Source organism: Chiloscyllium punctatum, chromosome 27 (assembly GCF_047496795.1).
Source record: "Chiloscyllium punctatum isolate Juve2018m chromosome 27, sChiPun1.3, whole genome shotgun sequence".
Classification (NCBI taxonomy): Eukaryota; Metazoa; Chordata; class Chondrichthyes; order Orectolobiformes; family Hemiscylliidae; genus Chiloscyllium; species Chiloscyllium punctatum.
The window spans coordinates 20,578,517-20,603,107 of NC_092765.1; the positions used below are offsets into that span (position 1 = coordinate 20,578,517).

General features: G+C 43.4%; 1 protein-coding gene across 2 annotated transcripts in view; it reads left to right on the forward strand.

Moving 5' to 3' along the window:
- Nucleotides 1-19,937, forward strand: part of LOC140453525 (transcription factor E2F2-like) — a 51,617-nt gene extending 31,680 nt beyond the window's left edge. Inside the window, exons 2-7 of one of the 2 annotated variants that reach the window (XM_072548276.1) lie at nucleotides 3,239-3,344; nucleotides 4,661-4,880; nucleotides 5,837-5,995; nucleotides 6,579-6,693; nucleotides 9,074-9,302; nucleotides 10,962-19,937. In XM_072548276.1, coding sequence (XP_072404377.1) covers nucleotides 3,239-3,344; nucleotides 4,661-4,880; nucleotides 5,837-5,995; nucleotides 6,579-6,693; nucleotides 9,074-9,302; nucleotides 10,962-11,209 — 1,077 coding nt within the window. In that variant the 3' untranslated portion in view covers nucleotides 11,210-19,937. The remainder of the gene's footprint in view (nucleotides 1-3,238; nucleotides 3,345-4,660; nucleotides 4,881-5,836; nucleotides 5,996-6,578; nucleotides 6,694-9,073; nucleotides 9,303-10,961) is intronic. The other variant, XM_072548277.1, reaches the window with a different exon arrangement.
- The last annotated feature ends 4,654 nt before the right edge of the window (nucleotides 19,938-24,591 follow it).

Consider the following 24,591-nt stretch of genomic DNA (forward strand, 5'->3'; position numbering starts at 1 on the left):
ATGTCAGCACTGAAAAAAATATTCTTGGGTTAATTAACATTGGCTTCTGAGAACACCTCCTTGATGCTAGCTGTGTAAATATTGGAGAGGAGGTAGTGAGCAGTGGCAGGTCACTTTGACGATGGAGATGAGAACCTGGCTTTCTGAACGGCTTCGGAATTGCATGTTTTGAGGATGGACAGCTGGTTCCGTGTAAAAGTGGTCGACTGTGTAAATGGCTGGAATGTGGGGTTCATGTCGTTAGAGTCATGAGGCTTTGTTCTTCAATGCTTGCCTTGCCAGCTGATGGACACAAAGGGTACATCTGTCATGAAGCAGTGGGGCATTTCAAGACTTGTTGGCATGTTGTAAAGGTGAGAGGAGAAAGATTTTAGACAAGGGGGGGTGCAATTGTTTTTTAAGTGGAGCGGTGATGGATGTGGATACAGTTACAACATTTAAGACCTGTATTTTTTTTTAATGAATAAGAAATATTTGAAGAGATGTAGATCAAGCATAAGCAAATAGGGCTAGTTTAGTTTGAGATTATGGGTCTGGTTGGACCAAAGAGTCTATTTCCATGCTGGTTGTCTCTGTGACGACTTTGGCACTGCCCTGGGATCTTCCAGAGTTTTGTCTCTGAGTGGGGCCTTTCCCTGCTGAGCTGTTGCAGGCATTCACTGCTTTTGAGGCTGTAGGACCTGTTTCTGGATTGGGTAGAGGAGGGAGGGTGCTGTGGTCACTGTTTAACCCTCATTCATTCACTCCCTGCCTTTTAACCATGTTTTTGCGATTGTGTTTGCATGACATTGTTTAACTGGGCTTGCGTATTGTCACTCGATATAAAACTGTTACCATCAAGCCTAATATAAATATTATCATTTAATTATATAAAGTGCATTTTTTTCGTATTACAAGAGATGTGCATAACTAACGTGGGTCATACACATTCAGAATGTTCAAGGCCTATCATTTGAAGGAAGAGTTGCATTTACATAGCACCATTCCCGACTTCCAGGTGCTTAAATACTTTAAAAAGGATGAATTACTACTTGGCTGTATTATTAGGACTGGGACCTTTTTTTTAACGAGCTGACTATTTAATGAGTAATATTAATTAGTCCAGAGACTAGAGAATTTTGCTGCTGATCTTTGAGTGCTGTACAGTCTTTTTACTAGCCACCTAATAGGTTTATGTTATGTCCCCCCCCCCCCCCACCAGAGGCTGATAACTCCTTCTGTGCAGCTGTACTTATGTAGACCTCTATCTGTAGAATTTTAATGTCAGTGGCCGGCTTGTTAGTATCTAATTACTTTAGTGATGGTAAGTATTTAGGGGGTCAAGATGAGAAGGTGCTTGTATTAAAATGAGTATAAAGAAGAGTGGGTGATACATGGCTCAGTGGTTAGTCCTGCTGCCTCACAGTGCCAAGGACCCACTTCGATACCACTCTCGGGTGACTGACTGTGTGGAATTTGAACATTCTCCCTGTGTCTGTGTGGGTTTCCTCCAGGTGCTCCAGTTTCCTCCACAGTTTTAAAATTGTGCAGTTTAGGTGAATTGGTTGTGTTAAATTGTCCATAGTGGCCGGAGATGTGCAGACGCGGGATAGGGTTGGGTGGGATGCTTTTGGAGGGTCAGTGTGGACTCGATGGGCTGAATGGCCTGCTTTCACGCAGTGTGTAAGGATTCTATGAAGAGCCTTTCAGAAGGAAGGACAGTGAATTTGAATGGGACAGAAAACTGCGCGAGTAAATAATGAAGCTCTTCCAAATACTCTAAAGATGGATAGTTTCTCATCAACCTGTTGAAAATGCCCATTCTGTGCAATTGAAGATTTTCCACAGGGTCCCCTTGGCCCCAGACTGCCTTGCAAAATTAAAAGCGGTTGCACCTCCAATGTGTCTTTAATGTGAAGTGAGCGTGGACATGCTCCCTCATTGTCTTTTGGTCCTGCCACAGACTGTGGGCATATTGGAGTGCTCTGGCAGGCGAAATAGAGAAGGCCTTGGGTACGGAGATGGAGATGGATCTGGTATCTCCTCTTCTTAGCTTTGCTAATTCACTTTTTCATTAAATGCGCGCGCACACAAAAAAAGGCTTTTCAGTGTCCTCACCTTTTTTTGCGCAAGAAAGAACATTCTGTTCAGGTGGGTGTCTGAAAATCCCCCGGGGCTGTCAGGCTGGCGCAATCTAGCCATGGAACACATCCCCCACACCCCCCCCCCCCCCCCTTTGCCTTTAGACTTTCTCACTAGTATTGTGTACCATAAAACCGAGAATTTTTATAGGACACTGCGTCCCTTTTTGGACTATGTAGTACAGATTTGTCCACCATACTAATAAGAGCCTTTATATATCCATGGCAATTCTATTTAATGAACCTGGTATCGAGAGAGGAAGAACTACGAACATATGAATATGTATAAACTTATACACTCTGATCGAGGGCTGTTGCTTTGTTTCATTGAGCTTTTATTATGGTGGTGATTATTAATGTTAAGATTCTGCTTTGTTTTTGGTTTAGTTATTAGTTATTATTTATTTATCTACGTAATTAGTGGGGGGGTGGTTTAACATCGGTTTGAATTGTTTGGTTTTGTATATGTTGTTAAATTCAAGAAACTTTTTCCCCCAAAAAATTTTAAAAATCTGTTCAAACCTTTTTTTTACGCCCTTCTGGGGCAGGGTGGACTTGGTCAGAGGTAGGAACAGTATCACTGGGGTGGACCTCCTGGATTAGAGATGGGAACACGACCACTGCATCACAAGAACCCTTAGAGCCAGAAGGCTTGGAGTCCATCTAACGCACCCAGCTCTGATGCCTCCCACAGTGTCTTTTAACCAGTGAAAAGTTTTCAAGAGTAAACTTACGTAAACACAAAATTGGGGTTACTTGCAAACTAAGTTGGTTGCAGCCATTCTACAATTGACCCTGACCCAGTCCCCTCGGCAGAAATTCCTGCCTGTGGTTTTTTATTCCTATTTGTGTCTACTTGATTGAAAGAGGTTGGGATTATATCTGTCTGCCTCTCTCAATTGAATGGTACCTTGCTTGCTGTCTACCTTCATATTAAAGAATAATTGTGTGGTATACAGAGCGGAGGTGGTAGAGCAAGGCTTTTTTTTTAAGGAGTGTCTTGACTTTTGTTTTTGAGGCTGGCATAGGAGCAGAATAACTTTAGGAAATTTTAGAATGCAGCATTTTTTTTTAAAGACTGAAAGTTCCAATCTCAATCCCTTTTATTCCCCCCTCAGGCAAAACGCAAACTGGACCTGGAAGGCAGCGGTCATCAGTATTTACCGGAATTTCGAACTCCGAAAGGCAAAGGCAAAATGCCAGCCAGGATACCCAGTCCGAAAAGTGAGAATATGTCATTGTGGTGGGTCACGGTGAAAAAGGGAGGACTTTCCAGGTTCTGTGCAAACCGTGGTGGAATTGAGCTCCCTTAAGTTGATTGATCTGGATTTGTGAGGAACTGATATTTAAGACTTGTTTGTAGCTTCTGTTCTCTCCTCTGTCTCAAGCGAAGAGAGAGGCAGCAGTAATTATCCAGAGTTTCCGATCTTGATCACTGGACTTCACTCCCTTTGGAAAGGGCTGGGTTGAAGAGATTTAAAAGGAGCTGTGTAGTTGAATATGCTACCCTTGTTCAGTCTAAACTGCTAGATGAGGTCGGCTGGAACTAACGCCGCCACACTCTGCTGGGGCCTATTGCCCTCAGGTGAAAACAGAGTTGAGAGGACTTATCCCACCCTGCCATAGCTTTCCACAACTCACTCAGTCCTCCCTAGCCAATGGTCATCTCCACTGTAAGCATCTACCCACAACAATTTGTCTTGAAATGGATTATTTTTAGGCTTCAGTTATTGAGTGACCATCAGCTATCTTTTTTTTTGCAAGTGTCTAGAAGTGGTATTTGAGGTCAAGGGACCTCCATTATAACAGACTGGAGAAGCAGGGAATGCACGCCCAAGATGGGACCCTGAGAGGTTTCCTGGCCGGTTCAACAGGGAGCTCCACTGGTGAGGAGTTTGGTTATTACAGCACACCAATATGGGGTAATTGGCCAAAGAAACAGAATGGAGCTGAACAGAAAAGCTTTACAGTGACACATGACCTGAAATGCACTACCTGATGGGGTGGTGGAAATGGTTTCAATCATAACCTTCAAAAGGATGTGTAAGGTTAGCTGGGTCCTGGGAAAAGTGCAGGATGTGAGACTAACCAGAGTGATGATGGACTGAATGGCCTTTTCTGAGCTTTATTCTTGTAAATGTTGATATTTTGCTGCCTTGTCTGTGTGAAATCCTCTCTCTCTTATCTGAACTCCTAGAGAGTACAAGCCCAGTCTCCTCCATCTTGCCTCCATGCTGTCACCTCAGGAATTAATCAAATGAATCTCCATTGCACTCTGTGGGACATCCTTCCTTGGGTCAGGCCTAAAAATGCACCCACTGCTCCAGGTGTGAGCTCACCAAAGCACCATACAACTGAAGCATGACCTTCTCTACACCCGTACTCAAACCACCTTGCACTGAAAGCCACTGTTCCACCTGCCTTCATAAATGTTTGCTTGTTGATCTTATGAACTTCCTTATCTCTTTCTCTGTTTTCTCTGCCTGCACAATAATGCACTAAAACCGGTGTGGTGTTTTATTTTTAATTGCCGCTCACAGCTCCCAAGTCTCCCGGGGAGAAGACTCGATATGACACCTCGCTTGGACTTCTGACCAAGAAGTTTGTCCATCTCCTCAGCGAGTCTCCAGATGGTGTCCTGGACCTGAACCGAGCAGCGGAGGTCCTCGAAGTCCAGAAGAGGCGAATTTACGACATCACCAACGTTCTGGAAGGAATTCAACTCATCCGGAAAAAATCCAAAAACAACATTCAGTGGATGTAAGTTGTTCCTTGCCCTCTTGGCTTTTCCAAATGACCCCAGCCTTCAACTTGTGATTGAGTTTCTGAACCACTAGAGAGTCATTGCTCACTCAACGTGGACAGCCCTATGGATGTTTGCGATATCCAAATACTTTGTGGGCCCACTGTCCCCATTGGTCACTTGATATTGGAACTGGGCAAATCATCGTGGTCCCTAATGTGAGACCGTTTCCTCTCCCAACAATTGACTGAGCATATCCCTTGCCAATAAGCCATTGGCATGGCCCAAAATGAAACATGGTCCCTTTTCCTTTATGTAATTATTGAAAGAGGTCATTGAGGCAAAGGGGGCCATACTCATGTCCAAAGATTACCTCGAGAATTGTATGGTGTCCACATCCCTGTCTTCAGTCACAATCTCACCTGCCTTTTGTCCTGCCTGTTAGAGTTGGGAGTGGGAAGGGGCTAATATCTCCAACCTATCCAAACAATTACCACCTTACCAGCCCTTTGGCGAATTAGAGACCGAGCAGACTATTCCTTAACTAATTGGTTGATTCTCCAAACCAATCAAGCAGCTTATTCCCTGGCTCCAGGTTTTCTAAAGTTACATATAAGCAAAACTCTTCAGAGAAAATTTTAAAAACAATGGTTTAATCCCTACGTGATACTTCTGCATAAACTTTGATTACAACAGTATCTTGAGAATTAATTTTCAATTCCAGTGCTTAGGAGTTTCTGGGGAATTTTGGAAGGTTGCTGTGACTTGTTAAAGCTTTATTCTTGTGGATATTAATAGCACCATCATAGTCTCCGATTGTGATGTTCCTTCCTTTTGCCTCCTGTTTTATTTTGAAACATAACTTGGTGCTTAGGATCAGAGACCGCTCCAAGAGAGCCCTAAGCTCCAGGTTGCAGAAATGGAGCTCACTCACTCTATCGCTCGCTCACTGACTCTGCCTTCCTTTCCACAGGGGTCGCAGTCTGTTTGAAGACACATCGGTGGTGGCGAAGCAGCAGTGCCTCAGGCAGGATCTGACTGATCTCATGAGGAAGGAGCGCTCCCTTGACGACCTCATCCAGAACTGCAGCACGCAGCTGAAAATGCTGACAGATGATGAGGAAAATCAGAGATATCCTTCCATGTGTTAAGTATTCTGTTCTGCATATCTCATTAATGAGTTGCATCTCTATCCCAATGGTGGAGTTATGTCCCGTATCATCGTGTCTCTTCCTCATCTTCGATCTGCCCTTTTTTTTTTAATTTCTATCATCCCAATATCTGCAAAAGCAGATGTATCTGGTCATTAGTCCTCCCTGTTGTTAGTGAGAGCTTGCCGTGTGCACACTAGCTGCCCTGTTTCCGATTTGGCCATGGTGACTACACTTCAGAAAACCCCTCCGTGCCTGTGAAGTTGCTTTGGGATATGCTCAATTTGTGGAAGGCGCTAAACGAATGCAGCTCCTCTCTTGAATCTTCCAGGGGCTTTGCCTCATGGCTTTGTTCAGGCATAGGGAGTGTTGATCGTAGCGATTGAGTGCTTCAGTCTGGGAGATCCGAGGGGGTGCAATGTGAGTCTACAGCCTCTTGCGAGCCTCACTTGCCTCCTGCCTGTCAATCTCCTCAAGGTGGAATTGGCCATTGCTGGGTGAGGCTTTGTGACATTGTGTATCTTTGGAATCAGTCTGTTCATTTCCACCTTGACCTGTGCTCACGCTAGCCTATGTCACATACCAAGATATTCGCTCAATTGACAGCTTCCAGGACCAGACAGTGATCGCAGTGAAAGCACCACCGGAGACAAGGCTAGAGGTGCCCGATGTCTGTGAGGTAAGGCATGCTGTCTTTCCTGATCTCTCCATCTCCTGTGGTTCACCCCAACGCCCGTGGGTTGGGCTGTGGTTTCAACTCCCGTTCAGTAACTTGGACACACATGCATGGTGGCCACACCAATGCAGCATAGAAGGAATGGTGCACTGTCAGATATTCTGTGGAAGCTCTGTATGCCATCTTGGGTTTCTAGAAGATTCCAGGGTGCCTTTTTTGTTTTAAGAAGCCTCAGGGAGATTTCCTTCAGTCAACATTTAAAACCACATTTCTGCTCTCATTGCTGTTTGGGGGAGTAGGTTATGTATATTTGGCTTGTGTGGTCCATACATTCCAACAATGGCTACATGCTCAAGTAATTTCCAAACAATTGGAATCTAAGACATTGACTGCAATGTGGTTTGGAATATCACCATAAAATAGCTTTGAAATATCATCACTGTTAGTGTTTTCATCAGCAGTGTGTTAATAATTGGGACGCAGCATAGCAGTAACCTCAGGGTTCATGTTCTGGCATCGTTGGTTTGAGTTCAATACAAATCTGGAATGAAGTTAGTTTAATGGCGATCGCGTAACCATTGTCAAATATTGTATCAGCTATCTGGTTCACTATTGTTCTTTCTCAGGAAGAGAATCTGGTGTCTTTACGTGGTCGGACAGCAATGTGACTCCAAACCCACAGCAGTATGGTTGATTCAGAACTGCCCTCTGGACAATTAGGGATGGGCAATAAATGCTGGCTGGGTCAGTGAAGCTCACGTCCCATCAATGAATACAAACAATTAACTTTATTTACATAGACATTGGCCCAAGAATTCAGAAGGATGCCACACAAAACTGAGTCGGATGCTGAAGCCGAATTAAAGCAATGGTTTTATAGATTAGCATGATCCTGCCACCTCCTAAGGTTTGCTGTAAACAGGGCATCAGCGACTAAGCTGTCATTAAGAGAGTGGGGACCTGGAAGAGGGTTAGATGCTCGTGGCCATGCAAAGCATTGGATGAGACAGTGGCTTCACTTTGTGATGGGGGTGGGAGGGGGAGGTGAGTGAAACCAGTTGATGACCCCCTCTATTGGAGGAATTTACTCCACGAGAGAAGGTTAGTGGATGATCTGAATGAGGTTTCTGTCCTGGGTGTTTGAAAGGAAAGAGAGAAACCTTTCTTGGTTGGTCAGGGAGTCTAGGACAAGGTGACCTTAAAATCCGAACCTGGTGATTTGAGGAAGACCCTTTCTGTCCAAGCTCCGACATGTTTGTTCTATTCTCCCATGCTGTTCTCTTGCTCAGAAGCTTGAAGACCCTGAACTCACTGACTAGAGACTTGGCTCGTTTCTCTAACTGCTAGACTTGCTCCACATTTCCAGCACTTAGCTTCCCTCCCAAACAGAAAACAGTAAAAATGCTTCTTCAGAAATTGTGACTCGCTTTTCCTGAGAAAAGGCAGCTGAAGCTTGCTGAATTAATAGTTTTCAAAGTGTGGTCTTTGTTAGACATAGGTGTGAAATGATACACTTTAACCACGATCCCCCTGAATCGTGATAACTGACTGACACCACCTGATCCAAACTTAACGAGTGGAGACTTAATTTAGTTTATACATCTCCCTCGGGCTGTTGTAGTGCTGTGGTTGTGTCCCTGCCTCTGAGCGTGGAGGCCCAGGTTTAAGAGTTCTGTAAGAACAAGTTGATTAAAAATATCTATAAACTTTTCTAAACCAGGCAAAGTGCTTTGGGACCACCTAGTGGCCAGGGATGGAGCTACACTGTTATGGCAGATGCCAACTGTGTAAGTTTAGAATTTGCAATATCAAAACCAGTGCATCCTTGAAATTCAAAATGTGCACTTTTTTGTATATAACTATTTCTCTCATTCTGACACCTGTTCCATCTCCACCCCTCCCCAGAATATACACAACTCTCCGACTAGCACCTGCCTTCACCACTCCTCCATCTCCTACAACCCTCTGACCTCTGAGCTCCTCCATTCTGGCCTTTTATGCATTTGCTTTGTTATTTTGCTTCACCATTAGCGACAGTGCCTAAACTCTCACTGCTCTTCCTGGACTCTCTCTGCTTCTGTCTCCTCCTTTTAAGATGCTCCTTTAAAATCTCCCTCCCGGCTATTCTTTCAGTCACCTGTCCTGGTGTAATGTGACCTGGCAGCCTTTTTTGTTTTATCATTGTTCCTGTGGACCATCTAGGAATAGTTTTCCATTCAAATGTCCCCATTAAATTGCAAGATGTTGTTTTAACACCTCATTGGTGCCACCTACACGAATTAACTAGTACTGCAGGGATTGTCACACATTGAAAGTCTAATGTTGGGTGGAATCAGCTGATCTCTAACTTCTGAGATTGACCAGCACCGTGTACTCCTTTTAGCAGGAGAACCTGCAGATTTACCTGAAGAGCACTAACGGTCCAATCGAGGTGTACCTTTGCCCAGAGGAAGCAATGGAGGAAAACAGCCCAATGAAGTACAGCACACCTAAGAAGGAGGAGGGTGCTGTCTCTGCAATTCTCCCAAAGGTTGAACCGGGGACACGTGCTCAAGTCCAGAGTGAAACAGAATGTCCGAAAATTGCCTGCAAACTTGAAATTAAGGAGGAAGGTAATTCGATGTGGGAGGAAATCCTGGAGTCATCCACTTCAGGCCAGGGCAAGCGAGTTTGGGATTGTTTTGTAAAACAGAAGGGCAGAGTGGTTGAGACAATCTTTGTAACAAACTAATGTAAGCAACAATTCCTAGGCTTGTACACCAGAGCAGGACTAGGCTATTTGGCACTTGAAGCATGTGCTGCTATTCATTAGGGGTCTTTGCTCATCTGGTTTTCACACATTTCTACCCTCCTGCTGATGCCCACCCTTCCCCCTAAGCACAGACTCCCTTGTAGAACAAGAATCTGACTTTTCTAGTCTTAAATGCAGCAATCTAGCCTGTGGGAGAGGTTTCCTGAAACTAGGGACCATCAGGAAAGAGATTTCCCCCTCATCAGTGTCTTAAATGGGAGACCCCCATGGTTAAAATTGGCCCACTCCCTCATTCGATGCAATATACTTTCAGTATCTACCTTGTCGAGCCTCTTCGGCATCTTGTTTCAATGAGATTGGCCTTCTGAACTTCAATGGGTGCAAGCCCAATCTTTCTTTATAAGGCAACCTGTTCATCACCGGAATGTGCCTAGTGAACAGTTTCCAAGTTTTAAGAAGACCAGTGATGTCTAGATACAGTCTTGTCAACACCCTGCCCAGTGGGAGCAAGTCTTTCCTGCTTTTTAGACTTCATTTCCTTGCAGTTAAAGTCAGCATTGTAAAAGCTTTTGCGCTGTTGACTTTTATTGCAAGAGAGCTGGATTAACATGGGGTGGAGGTTTGTTAGTATAACTAGACCTTTAAGAGTCCTTTGGGCAGTTAAGAGGTTGCACCTTCTAAAGATGTATTGGTGCTGGATGGGGATTCTCACAACGATACAGTAAGTAACAGTAAAGTTGTAAACAGCTTGCATAGACTAGGCTTCTTGTTTTCGCTTGCATACGGGCAATTGGGCCAGTGTCCCGTTTCGGTGTCGAAATTGATTTAAAGGAATGGATCAGGAAGTTGGAGAGGAATTAGAGTGGGAGGCACAGTGGCCCAGTCGTCAGCACTGCTGCCTCACAGTGCCAGGTACATGGGTTCGGTTCCACCCTTGGGCAAATGTCTGTGTGCAGTTTGCACATTCTCCCTGTGGCTTTCTGTCCGTTGCTCTGGTTTCCTCCCACAGTCCAAAGCTGTGCAGGTTTGGTGGATTGGCCATGGGAAATAAATAGGGTAGGGACTGGGTCTGGGTGGGTTGCTGTTCGCAGAGTCGTTGTGAACTCGATGGGCTGAACTGCCTGCTTCCACACTGTAGGGGTTATATGACTCTCAGAATCATTTTCTCTAAAGAGAATCTTGAACAAAGGTAAGGCAGTATAAAATTCCAGCTAGACGATTTGTGTGGGGTGTCAAAGTATTTCTTCACAAAGGCAGAAAATGGGAAATCTTAACAAAATGCTGTTAAGGCAAGATGTTGTTGAAAATTTTAAAACTTGTAGATTTAATGTGCGGTAAAGATTAATGTGTTGAGGCGTAGAGGGACAGATAACTCTTCTTCTGTGCTGCCTCAATCTGTGATTGATTTTATGAAGGTGGGTGGCTGAACAGGATCGAGGGGCTGAACAACCTGGTGCTATCTATTTAATGGTACTAGGTTTTGCCGAATTAATTCATGTCTTTCCACTCTCTCTCGTAGTTCCAGATGACCTGAAGCCGGTTTTGCCGAGTTCGCTGCTGGACTGTGAAGATGGGGTGCTCGGCCTGTCACATCACCTCCTCCAGCAGACAGAGGACCAACTCCCCTCCACGTCCTATGGCGATACCCCTTTTGTCAGCTTCTCACCGCCCTTGGACCGGGAGGATTACCTGTGGAGCCTGGAGGATGGCGAAGGGGTCAGTGACCTCTTTGACTCCTATGACCTTGATGAGCTGCTGCGTAACTAGTCCATTTGACCCTACGACATCCCACCCCCACCCTCCGATCCCCTGCCTCCATCAAAGGCTCCATCTTCCTGAAGGTGATGAATGACTTTTAGAGAGAAGGCGTTCGCTCCCAACGGTCTACCCATGAACGTTTCAAGGGACCATAGCGGACTTCTTGCTGATGTCGTCAAGGCATCTTAGGAGTTGGCAGAAGCGTGATGATCCCAGTGTCTGGAATCACAGGATTTTGGCTGTGGGAGCCGGGAGGAACGTGCAGAGGATCTGCTCCTTGTGACTTGTAGTCTGTGCTGCCTTGAGTTTGGAATGGGGCTGTGTCAAAGAGGGAGTCTCGCCACTCTGTCACTGTTGACATGTTTGTCGCTGGTTTTATCAAATTTGACCGTATTGATGCTCAGTCATTTCAGGCCCAGTTTACAATTCGTGACAAATTTTGAGGTGAGCAATGAGGCAGGCAATGCAATATGTTGGGCTGCCTTTCCCTGTCACCACTAATTTTAAAATAAACCTTGCCCTCCGATCTTCCTCACGTTTTACAGATTTTGGGTGGGTCATCTGTCTTTTATTCCCAGCTTTCTTACTCCCCTGCCTTTGAGCTGTGTGAATGTTACTCTGGCTCTATTTGAAAACAGTGAAATACATCACGAACCATAACCCTATTGTATTGCACTGTGCCCCTTCCATAGTTTGTACCCATCTTTGTCTTGTTTCCAATTAGTTTGCTCGCTTGCAGAGGGATCATGTGGAGGTAGGTTTAGGATTTGTGGGTTTTGCATGGTGGATTTCACTTTGCCCCATTATCTCCTTTGGCTCCTGAGTTTCTGCCATTGGTCTTTCGCGTGACCGAGCATGTTGGCTTTTGTTTACAAAGCTTGTAGTTTTTTGGGTCACCAGAACAGGGTAATCTGTAAAATTGCCAGAGACTGAGCAGAGGATTTACTTCCCTGTTATATGCAATTCCCAGGAAATCAAAATATGAGTTGTTTTTTTTTTCCAAGTCCTGTTTTCTGATTTGGGAGCTGTGGAAGCTGGGCTCAGCTGCCTCTCCCAGACTGTGAGTGGGTAGGTGTTGGATACAGCCTGGGTTGAACCAGTAATTGAATTTGAGATCACCATCCACTTTCCAATCAGCCACGATCTAATCGAATGGGAAAGCAGACGTGGCTCAAAGGGCCCAATGGCCTGCTCCTTCAAATTCTTGTGTTCTTTACAATTTCATCCCCAGGTGGAATTGGCCACATTTGCTGTAAATGAACTCGTGCAGTGGAAGTTTCTAAAACTCTTCCTTTTTAAATGAATGCTCCATCATGTGACCTAATTTCCAATCAAATTTCGCTGTGCAAATCCCACGTTCTGTCCGTAAATCCTTAAATCTCCTCCAAGGCGCATTATGAGCCTCAGTGTCGTTAGGGCCAGACGCTGGGGAGAGGTCAAGAGGAAAAGGTTGAAGAGGGATGACCAGCAGATGTCTGCAGGACTGTGGGCACGTGACCAACATTGCCCCTTAAGTTGTCCAGCCGTCAGTGGCGTGCTGACACACTGACCCCAAGTCATTGAATCATACAGCACGGAAACAGGCCCTTTGGTCAGCATGGACAGGTTAGGCCAGCTTTCCCAAAGTGGGTTAGTCCCATTTGGCCCGTACCCCTCTAAACCTTTCCATTACATGTGCCTGTCTAAATGTATTTTAAATGTACCCACCTCCACCACTTCCTCTGGCAGCTTGTTCCATACATGCACCACCCTCTCTGTGAGAAAGTTGCTCCTCGGGTCCCTTTTCTAAATCTTTTCCCCTCTCACCTTTAAACCTATGCCCTCTCGTTTTGGTCTTCCCTCCCCTATAATTCACCATATGCATGCCCCTTTATGATTTTTTAAATCTCTGTAAGGTCACCCCTCTGCTCCAGGGAAAAAGACGTGTACTACGCACAGCCCTCTAAGCTCTGAGAAACTTGGAAGGAATGTTGCAGGTGAGGGTGACTAGGCTCTGGGAGGGGGGTTGCTGGGGTTACTCATGGTCAACATGGTTGTGTGGAGAGACTCCCTCCAGTGCGAGTGTGTTTAATGGATTGTTCGTCTGTCGACTGTTTACTGATCTGAAATGAATTTTTGGATTTCTGATGGTGCTTTTTTTTTTACGAAGAAGAAAATCTTAAATGATGCCAGTTTTAAAACTCTGCTTAAATTTATCAACTTTTGAAATTGCTGTTTCTCAGGGGATAAGGGTGGGCACCGGTCACTTCCTGTGGATGAAGGTGAACACCCTTGATTATCTTGAAAGCCACTCTGGCTGTCACTGAGGTGTTGGCAACCAAGTTAACTCTTCCTTTCTCGTCCTTTTCTGTGATGATTGCTTTCATTTTGAGGCGCCGCAATATGCGCGACCGATAAAACATTTTTCTGACAGGAGAAACCATTCCTTTCCAAAGCCGCATTACGTTGGCACAAGAACGGAACGTATGGTGTCACTAAAACTGTGGCTTTTGAGCTGTGCGTCACCATTTGCTGCCTCAGTGACCCCACCGCTGTGAGTTTTTTGGTGATTTCTTGCATCTTCTGACCTACAGCAGTTCAAGTCTCCACTCCATGGTGGATAAATGCTTTTAATGAGCTGTGTATCAAGAAGTGCCACTCACTTAAATTTAATGGTGATGTTTTTATAGCGAGCCATTCCCTCTTGTGACCGTGCTGGCTGACTTTGCTGAGGGAGTTGTGCCTGTCAACCCTGGCCCACCCTCATACATTTTAACAGAACTGACCGTAGTCCTGTTTCCCTTCCGTGTGTGTGTGTGTGCGTGTTCGTTCATTGCTGATGACCACCACCTGACCAAAGCAATGTTTGAACATTCCTGTTTTCGAAACCGAGCAGCACCTGGTGATTCGCCAGAAAAGTTGGCAAATCTGTGAATACTTTTTGAAACTTAACAAAAAAAATTGTTGATGTGTACATAGAGCAGAGATTTTAGTGGTAGGCTTTATATAAAATTGTGTATAGTTGTTATTTGAGGTGGTGTGCGTGCTTCGAGCAAGTACTGTTTGAGTTAAAGATGTTGTACAGAATCGCTAGCTGATAATTTGGGAGGTCAGCAGGAATTGTTTTAGGGGGTGGTGTGGGTGAGATCAGTGGCAAAGGAGAATAGCTACTTTGAACACCAGTGGTGTGTGAAGGTATGCCACCTCTGTAGCTTTTCCTTTTTTTTTGAATCCTCGATTCTATTTATTCATCAGATGGCCGCAAATTGATGAATGAAGGGAGTGTTGAGTGTGACAGACTCCATCTCCACATTATGCTCCCACCCAAGATCTCAACAGTAGTTCTCATCTCAGGTTCTGGTGGGATCTTTGTTATAGTTGTTGGGGAGAGAGCAGGTTTTTGGTACGCTGGATGTTTAAGACTGCCAGGTGTTGCTATCTGTTTGGGAGCTCCGCAATTGCATTGTTTCTCCTTTTTTAGACATGGTATTTGATATCTTGAAAGCTCTGAGCTCACTGATCTAGAAAAGAAGTGACTGGTGTGGTCTGATCTGATTTTTTTTCACTAACCCGAGACCATCATGGTTTAATAAGCTCCTTTTGTGCAGTTCTATGTTTCATGAATAGGTAGGGATGGAACGGATTAGGAATTTGTGACTGTAAGTTGTCCAGTTTGATCTTAATAAATAATAGAAGCAAAATGCTGTAGATTTTGGCAATCTAAAACAAACTGTGAAAAAGCTGGAGAAACTCAGCAGGTCCTGCAGCATTTATGGAGAGGAACAAAATTAACTTTGAGTCCAGCATCTCTGTGCTTCAAAATGCTTCTATTCATACTGGACTCTATTTCATTCTGTTTTCCTCTCCACAAATCATGCCAGACCTGCTGAGTTCCTCTGGCATTTTCAAAACTTGTTTTAATCCTTAATGGACCCCCCCCCCCCCATTCATTTGGTCTCGGTCTCACACTGGCTTTCCTGCTGGGTCCATTCAAAGAGCACCACCTACTTTTCTTGCAAATTGAAATCTTTGTTGTTTTGAGAGGTATTGGAGGCAGGTGTAAGCTCTTCACCATGACAGCGGTAGTCCCTTTTTAATCAGGTCCTATTCAGCCTGATCAGGGGCACTATTAAAGGCAGCTCCTGTTCTCACGCAGAGCAGCCAGGACTTGCTCTTGTTTAGTGGGAACTCTGTTCCGGATGCTTGCTTCCATTTGATGAAAACAACAGTCCCATGTTGGATAAGTTGAAGTTGGTCAACTTGGGGTCTGCAGGCTTGCCTGGACTTACTATTAGAGGTCTCACTGTGTTCTAAACATGTCACCAGCCATGTCAGCCTCGGGAGCTGCTTTGACCCCAAAACAGGGTTGTACCAGTTTCTATCCCTTTGCCTGTGCCCATTGGCAACAATTCATGATTAGTGCTGCAGACCCGGGTAGAATAAGGACTCTGTTTGCAGGGTTATGGAGACCATTTCTGTGGGGTGGCGTTAAGTTGGACAGGGCTTATAAAGAGCTGTCACAAGCACCAACCAACCTGCTGTGCTGTAAGATCCAGCAGATCAGGAGGAAAGTCTGATGAATCGCCGAGGAACTTTTTTCTCTGTTGCCTCAACTTGGTGTTTGCAAAAGCAATCAAAGCTGATGTCTACAAAGCTGCCACTTTGCACTGGGGATGTGGGATTTCAGGAGAGTTGTACTTGTATCAGCTCTGACCAGCAGAAAGCCCTGACAATTTCATGACCCCATCCTGAGACAGCAGCAGGTTAGTTAATGACCAGCATTATCACCGAAGGCTGACCGGTGGCATGAAGGATGTTATTACAAGGACACTTTATTCTCCCTGTACTGTGTGGGATCAGACTTGTCTGATCAGTTCTTTAGTCCAATTTCAATTTTTTTTTAACTGCATCAACTGTCCCTGTCGAATGTTGTCAGGGGCTCCTGCCCTGGATTGCCTAGCCCCTGCCCCATTGGTTGGCCAATCATCCTTGTATTTTCTGCATCTTTCCTAATTATTTGGAATGTGAACTCCTCCTCCTTCTTTACCGAGTTAGATCATTCTGGACTTTTTTTTTAAACTAAAAGGTATTTTTTAATTGAGTTTTATAGCAAGTGCAAAGAGAAAAGTCAAACTTTCTGTTTGAACGCCCGGATGATTTTGTTACACTCCAGAGGATTGTCTCTGATTCCTGGAGACTTCTGAGTGGTCCATGTTGCTGATGTTTGGGTCTTTGACATCTTGTGGACATTTGACCTAAGTGTTGAAGGTATGAGAGGGAACGTGGTTTCCTTTGTAACTGTCATGTCTGTCTAGTGAGTGTTTCCCTGAATTTATCATTCTTTCATTTGATGCCTAGTCCTTGTGATTTTGCTATTTCAGTTGATAAAGATTTTAACTCTGTTTCTTCCATGTTTAACATCCTGGCAAATCATTGCCGTCTTTAATTTCCAATTCTCTGGACTCACAAGTTTTGACCTTTTGAGACAATCGGGGACTATTTTTCCAATTTGCCCAACATCTTCCAAACCCAATGTATCATGCTACATACAATAGAAGTCTAATTGTGTGGTGCTGCAAAAGCACAGCTCATAATGCAGTGTTTATGCCTGAAACGTTTATTCTCCTGCTCTTTGGATGTTGCCTGACTGGCTGTGCTTTTCTAACACCACACTCTTCGACTCTGATCTCCAGCATCTGCAGTCCTCCATTTCTCCTATGTAAGATGGAAGTTTATTTTCAGCTCTTAAAGCTCAACAGAATCTCAAACACTGCAGAGTTTCACATTTGGGGCCAGTTGATGTGTACAGTGTATTGGGGCCAAGAACATTGCAAAGTTCTCTTGCTGTGCTCTTGTGTTGCAAAAACAGTTGGGCGTATGTCACACTGGCAATAGTACATTTGTCAAACCTGCCCATGTTGTTCCCTGCTGCATAGGTTTCCTTCTCCCAGAGTCCTTGTGTGTTCAATCCCAGCTAACATGTCACTGTCTCCTTCCTCTGTCATCTCTTGGAGCCTTGAAACTGTGGGTTAATCAACATCTCCCCCTGCCCACCCATCTCCCTTTCCTGGAACTGGTTCTGTTAAACACTATCTGTCTCACCCACATAGGCTGGCCTACTCTTGTAAAGTTCATGTTCAAGAGAAATTGATTCATCTTAATAGCACTGACCAAAAACTGTCCTTTAACTTTATTCAGGTTAGTGGATAATTGTGTCTGAGTGAATTTCTTTATATATTTTGAGAGGGCTTGAGGAATTAATTTAAAAAAAACAAAAAGAAGGATTCACTTGATTCCAAATGAATTATGCAGTCTGTAGTTGAATGAAGTAAATGTGGCTGTGTATCATGTGTTCACTAACTCCCCTTATCAGTTATTGTGTCCAGATTTGGATAAAATCCAAACCTAATTATCATTGTTTTGCCTCTGGCTTTTTAAAAATTTGTTCCTTTGTGGTGAACAATTGTTCAACAATGGGATACTGACGTGGGCAAACTTCCACTTGTATATTTATATTGCGATTGGTAATTAGCTTAAATATCATCAATCAGACATTAAAATGCCTTGTGTGAAAGTGTGATTTGTAGCATTTTGTATCTGGTTTTTAAGAGTTTAACTCTTGGAGGTTTATACAGTCTCTTGCAGCTTAAGATTCAGTTGTTTTCCTTGTCTCTGCTAAGCTTGGTCAATGGAAGAAGTATCTTCATTCTGCTGGTTTATAAGTGAATGGTTTAGTAGAACCCAGCATCTACACCAGACTCAGTCTGTGGTATGCCAGTAACTGGAATTGGACTGTTGTAGCCCATTTATCCTATTGCACCCTTGCTAATGTTCTGAAAGAGCAATCCACTTCTTTAAATATTTATGTTGCAAATGTTTTATCTATTTTCACTTTTTTCATCTTAGAATCCAAAAAATACAATTTTTATTTTTTTTTCCATCAACGTATGGCACAAATGTTGCTTACGTTTAGCCCAGTGAGTTCTGGCTCAAGGAGTTTGTGTTGGCAGGTTATTTGACCATCTCCTGACATTTGGATTGCACATGGGAGACCAGCCTTGAATTGGGGAAGGGAAAGAGCACAAGTGGTGGTGGCATCAGAGATCTCATACCTCACTTCAGGGATCTAATATGTAAGCTAATATCTAAAATGTTTCATGACACCAAACAACAGGACTTTGGAATGGCATACTATATTATCAGGGTCCACTTTTTCTGTGGTATCAAGAGCACAAGTCATTTATCTTGATGCTGGTTGGACCGTGCCACTACTTTCTGACCTTTGTCTTTTGATGTCTTTTCATGCAACGTTTATACAGAGCTGGAGAGTCTGTTGCAGCAATGAGGGTATTAATAGTAACAGTGTACAGTGAACATTACACTGTGGTTGGATCATTGTACAACTGCAAACAGTTTTAATTGGTTAATCCAACAATATTATATGTTTGAGTGACAGAGGTTTATTCTGAGTTTGCAGTTGCCCTCTTTTTAGTTCACTGCCCCCAACTCCGGTTCTTGTCTACCTCCTTATGAAGCCAAAATCCAAACTAAATAAATGATCGTGCAATGTGGTGGGACGGTCCTTTTTTTTTTGTGTGGAATGCACTGTAGAAGTCTCTTGGGACTGGCTGCAACATGACCTTTCATTTCTGCTTCCGATCTCACCAGAAACAAATGGGCTGACAGTGTTTACTGTCCAATGGAGAGCTGGACCCTGTCCCTTGTGCCAATGCCCTGAAAGCAGCATTCGCTCAGGGGTGCCTGAAACAGCTTCTGTTCACTAGAGTTTGGACTGGAAACCCAAGTTGAAAGTCCCAATTCTTGGCACAACTAACATTACAGGTTACTGAAACTAAGTCGTTATCTTATTGTACCCATCCTTTATAGGGTCAAATCCAGGGGAGCTGCTTGATATTGTAGTATACAACAATGCGTTGGACATAATGTATATTTCTGCATTTTTCTTTCCTCGAACCCCGCTCTCTTTCTCTGTAGGGAAGAGTTTCCAAACTGCACCCACCTTGGTGAGCCCTGTCAAAGGGTGGTCTGAAGTTAGCTGTTGTGATTTATGTTTGTCTTCTGTGTTCTCCTTGGTGCAGGATTTTTTTTTTGGAATACTGAGGCACTGTGTTTCTGAGATTCTGGTTGGATTGATGGTGAAGGAGCCTGCCAACACTTAGTATCTAGACTTGGGTGTGAGGGGGCGTCTCAGGTGATTGACCAGCACCACCTTTTTAGACAAGGCTTAGAATGAGTAAAGGGATGGTTTTGAAATGCCTTGGATTGTTCTAGCAGCTTTTATCACCATAGTGTGAACAATGTGTCCAACAACATGAGCTGGGTGTTGTTTAAGGCAGTCCCTTCCAGCATTCTTCACAATTGAACACTGATCAACAAGGAGGCTTGTCTATTTAACAAAACTCTGCAAGGGAGAGGCCAATTTGGATGATCGCAGATTGGCTTAGCATTTTCTGTAAATGGATTTTCCATCTCTAAAGAGGTGGTCTATAATTGTAAAGTTGTACATAGGAATGAGTGTATATTTACCCAGGTTTGAGCTGTTGCCTTAGTTTCTAGTGATTATATTTAAATGTTTGTTTCCTTTTAAATGAACATGGAAAGGAATGCTAGGATCTTAAACGTGTAAAAGTTGTGTGTTTTTTTTAAATGCAAAAGTAAGTGTGGCACTTGATTTAGTATTGAATGCAATTTAAAAAATAAAAGATTGATTCTCCGGGTCTCTGGGCCTTCCATTAGGGAGGTTAGTTTATTGTCTTTTGTTCTCATTCCTGTCTACACTTGCCTACATTTTTCCGAAAAAAAATAAAAAATTATTGGGTCTTGTGAAGAAGGTTCACTGGGTTCCACAGGCACTCATTACATCCACCCTACATTCTCTCAACCTGTTTCTTCATGTAACAACTGGGCTGCTGTGTACCACTCCTCTGAATACAAACTCAATAGTACAGAGGAACCTCGATTATCCCAAGGCTATGGGCAGGGAGTATTTTGTTTGGTTAATCAAATTCTGAATTATCAATTGCTGGATAACAACATTTAGCCAAGCACTGGGACCTTGCGATCTTGCTGAATAATCCGATATTTGGATAATCAAGGTTCCTCTGTAGATAAAATTGCATAGCACTTTGTCTGACCTAGATATGTGTTTCACAGCCAATTAAGGACTTTTGCAGTATCAGCAATATTGTAGGAAATACAACAAATGGCAGAGGCAATGAGCAGGTTATGTTTGGTATTGTTTGGAGGATGTTGGCCATTTGTGCGGGATGATGATGACGATGATTGCTCTGTGCCTCCTTGAAACCACAAAAGCTTTTAACATCCACTTGACACAGTAGCCAGCGTCTATTCTGAAATGCAGTCCTTGCCTCTGTACTATATACAACAAAGTGTTAGCCTTGACCTCTGTAGAAACATGAACAATGGAAAGTTGAATCCAGAATCTTTCAAATCTCGAGGGTGTGTGTCATACCCTGACTTGAATACTATCTGTCTAGCTCCACCCCTATAATAGCTTCTCAGTTTTGACTCCCTGAATTGTGAATGGGAACACAAAGCTGGACTTTGATCTCCTCCTCTAATCTATTGCAGCCTGAAAGGACTGCCCCCATGAGCTGAAAGCCACCAGGATCTCAAGTTGAGCATAGACCAACTTCCTTCATTTCCATGATGTGTTGGTATACACTTACTGCTACCATGATAAAACTGGGAGGCAGCTCCATCTCCCAGCCTCTTTTCAATTGGAAAGTCTTCTGTCCCCAGTTAGATGGCAGAGTAAAGCAGCTGGCACTGCGTTAACTCCAGGAAAGTTCATTTTGCTGTGAAGGACACGCTGACTGCACAAACTTGCCTACTTCTGTGGGTCCCAAGTTCTCTTGATGGTGAGCAACATTGTGAACAGACTTTGGGGAGGAACAAGGTGCATTTTATACAAAGTGAGGATTAAAACAAGAGTGTATTTGAAACTTGCTGCATCATGTCTAGAAACTGGTTTGACTACAGATCAAAGCGAAAGGGAGGCATATTAAAAGTCAAATTTGTAGCTATGACTAATTCCTTTCGCACACCTGTTAGTAAGGTGCAAGTCTCATTGTAACACCTGTAAAGCAACGATTCTTACTGGTTGTCATCTATTTACATAATACTGATCCATACAGACTTGAAATCCCAGGCTTGCTTTTGTGACAATCTGTAAGGGCAGGTTTGTATTTTGGATGACAGGGTTTCTTATTGTTTAATGATTCAGTGGGTGAAACATCCCAGGCAATGCTTGCTGCCCCATCGCTGTTTAACAAGCCCAAGGCATGGGTGTGCATTAGACAAGAGACCAGCCTCCTACTCAAACATGAGGATGCTCTCATTCAGTTGTTCTGCAATCTTAATGAAGGGAAGCTCCTTGGTGCCGGTAACTCACTACAAGCCGTCTCCAGATTTTAGTTCTTGCAGCAGGGAGGAAGGTGATGAGAGTTGTTGGAGAAGGAGGAAGATTTGGAGGTTAGGAGGACACCTGACCTGGAAAGGCTATCATTGGAAAAGGTGTCCGACCTACCTTTTTAAGATTGATCACAATTTGCACTCAATCTCTACCAAACACCCCCTTGTTGCCTCCCTGAAAATTGTGGTAACCCTCACGTCTTTGTGACTTGCCTGTCAGAGGCAGTAAACCTGGGCAGGCCTAGGTCCTGCTTGTCCAGTGCCATTGCAGTGGGAAGACAATCTGGGGAATTTCCCAACTCCACATCCCAAACTACAAACCTACTGGCAAGGAAAGGTAAAATCCAGCCTTTTGCTGTTTGTGCATAGAATATTTTGTTTTCCTTGATGAGAAAGTAACCTATTGATGAGAGAACAGTACCATATTAGGAACTGACCATTCCATCCATGAGTTTGCTTATGAATCGCTTTAGTTTCTCTCCTGAGGGAGCCACTCCTGCTTTCGTCACAACCATTCACACTGTATCAGCTCCATCCATGTGAAAAATACAAATCTCTTTTGATGACATTTTCCAGAGTTTGGTTTTGATAGCTAAGGCTATTATGATTGCTTCACTGGGTTTCAAAGTGTCCAGACAGTTGAGTTTTTATTTTGATTTCAGTTTTAAGAAGCTTTTAAAGTTTATCTGTCTTTTGGTGTTAGGAGTAGCTATGTTTCTTTCACAACAGATTAAGCACTTATGGGTGTTATTTTTTATTGGGCATTGTAGACAACAGGTTTTTGAATATGATAGATTGTCAGGTCTTTACATGTCCATTTCAAACGTTCTGCTGAAGTCTGCCAATGATGGATACAAATGAATGGTGACGGAGAATTAGTGAAGGAGTCATGGAGATTAGGGGTGGAGTGTTGATTCCAAGGGGTAACAGTGAGGTTGGGAAATGAGGAAGTGTAGGAGTGAGTGGTAGAGGTGAGTGTTAGCCAGTATAAGAACTGGTTATGAACCAAGCAACTATCCTTGGGAACAGAAATTGGCTGTTGTCTGCCTTTGACACTGCCCTGGGACTCCATGATATGACAAAATGTGAGAATGGTTAAGAGTGATAGCCTCAGATTTCTGAACTCAGGAGATAGCCCAGTTGGCATTTCACAACTCACTCAACACAAAAGTCCAAACTCCTGTTGATAACCATGAAGGGGAGAGAGTTCCGTATTTTTCACCATTCTTTGAGTAAAGAAGTGCTTCCTGGTATCAGCCCTGAGCAGCACACTCCATTCTCTGAACAATACAATGAGTGGCTATATTCAGCCTTTCCCCATACTTCAAACCTTTCGGCTCCAGTAACTCTGTGCTGCATTCTTTGAGACCAATGTCCATCACTTTAATCAACCTATTCAGTCCTGTTATGACACACCTCCAGGGCAGGTGGGACTTGAACTAGACCTTCTGACCTAGAGGAAGGGAGACTACCACTGTACCACAAGATCCTTAAGGCAAACAGGTAAATGGTAAAATCAATATGGTTGCACAACTTATGGAGGTTTTAACCAGAGGGTCAGCACACCTCAGGAGAGAGGTGAGATTAGGAAAGTGGGACGTTCGTGATAACCTCAGCAGGTACAGGAACTGAACCCATACTGTTGACATGATTCTGCATTGCAAACCAGCACCTAAACTCTTTTTTTACCCCCGCCCCTCCCACAATTTATATAGGTACACAAAACTGAACTCCAGCTGCTGTCTAACCAGATCTTTGTTCAACTGCATTATAATTTCCATCTCTTCATAGTCCAGTCACTTTCAGTTGAAGGCTGACATTTTGGTGAATGTTTAAAATACTTTACTGTGTCCAATAGATTTTATTCATGAAGTAAAGACTCTTAAGTCTGCATCTTCAGGTTCTGAGCTTCTCCCCATATACAAAAGAATTACATTTATATAGTGCTTTTTACAACTTATTCCTTTTTCAATTGGGTTTGTCCTGTGGAAAAATGGACTTCAGTTTTGGTCGTCTTCTCACATCTGGGTGTGGGCAGGAGTGGTGCTGACACCGTATTGTTTCCTGATTCAAGAGAGCTTTGATTGAACAGGTCAGGAGGTGTTGCAGATTTTCTCAATGTTCTGACATGTTTGGTGAAGTCGTTTAATCCCAAGCAATATCAATAAATGGAAGATGGTGCATTTTAGTCATGGAACAATTGGGCCTGTCTGAACTTTGGAAAATAAGAGGATAATTAGGGTCGAGGGGCACTGAGTTCTGGGGGTAGAGGATTGCAATTCATGGAAACTAATTACAGTATAATTAAGATATAAATGGGCAGACAAATCATTTTTAGAAGAAAACAAGGGAAATAACACTGAATGAAAACAGAAAATGTAGTTTTAGTAGGCTGCATATGTGTTGAAAGAAATAACATTAATATTTCAGATCAATGATTCTTTGTGCCCATCCAATGCAGTCTGGATTGGTTAATTCACTCATGAATAAGTGAATTGACCCAAACACTCCTGATCAATTTTGGGGTCCCTAGAGGTCAATTTCCTGTGAAGGATCCCTACCTTTTGATGTAACTTAAGAAAAAGATTGGTATATGTTGGAGAACTCTGAACCAATGACTGGCAATTGCCCTGAACACAGTAGATAGGCCTAATGCTCCCATACTTAGCAAAATGTTTGTACTGGTTATCTCCTGAGATTAAAGTGTCATTTTACACACTGGCAGCAATCGCCATTATTATTACTGTGTCTTTTTGCTAAAGTACTTACAATGAGATTAACAATGATTGGATGCATCATACTTAATTTTAGTCCACTCCTCGTCATTTTTCTAAGAATTCAACATTTCTTGCAAAACAAATGACAGAATCATCAGTAGGAGGCCATAGCTTGCTTTTGCATTTTCTCCTGACACCTCAGCTGTCACACAGACACATTTTGTACCTCTTTCTTATATA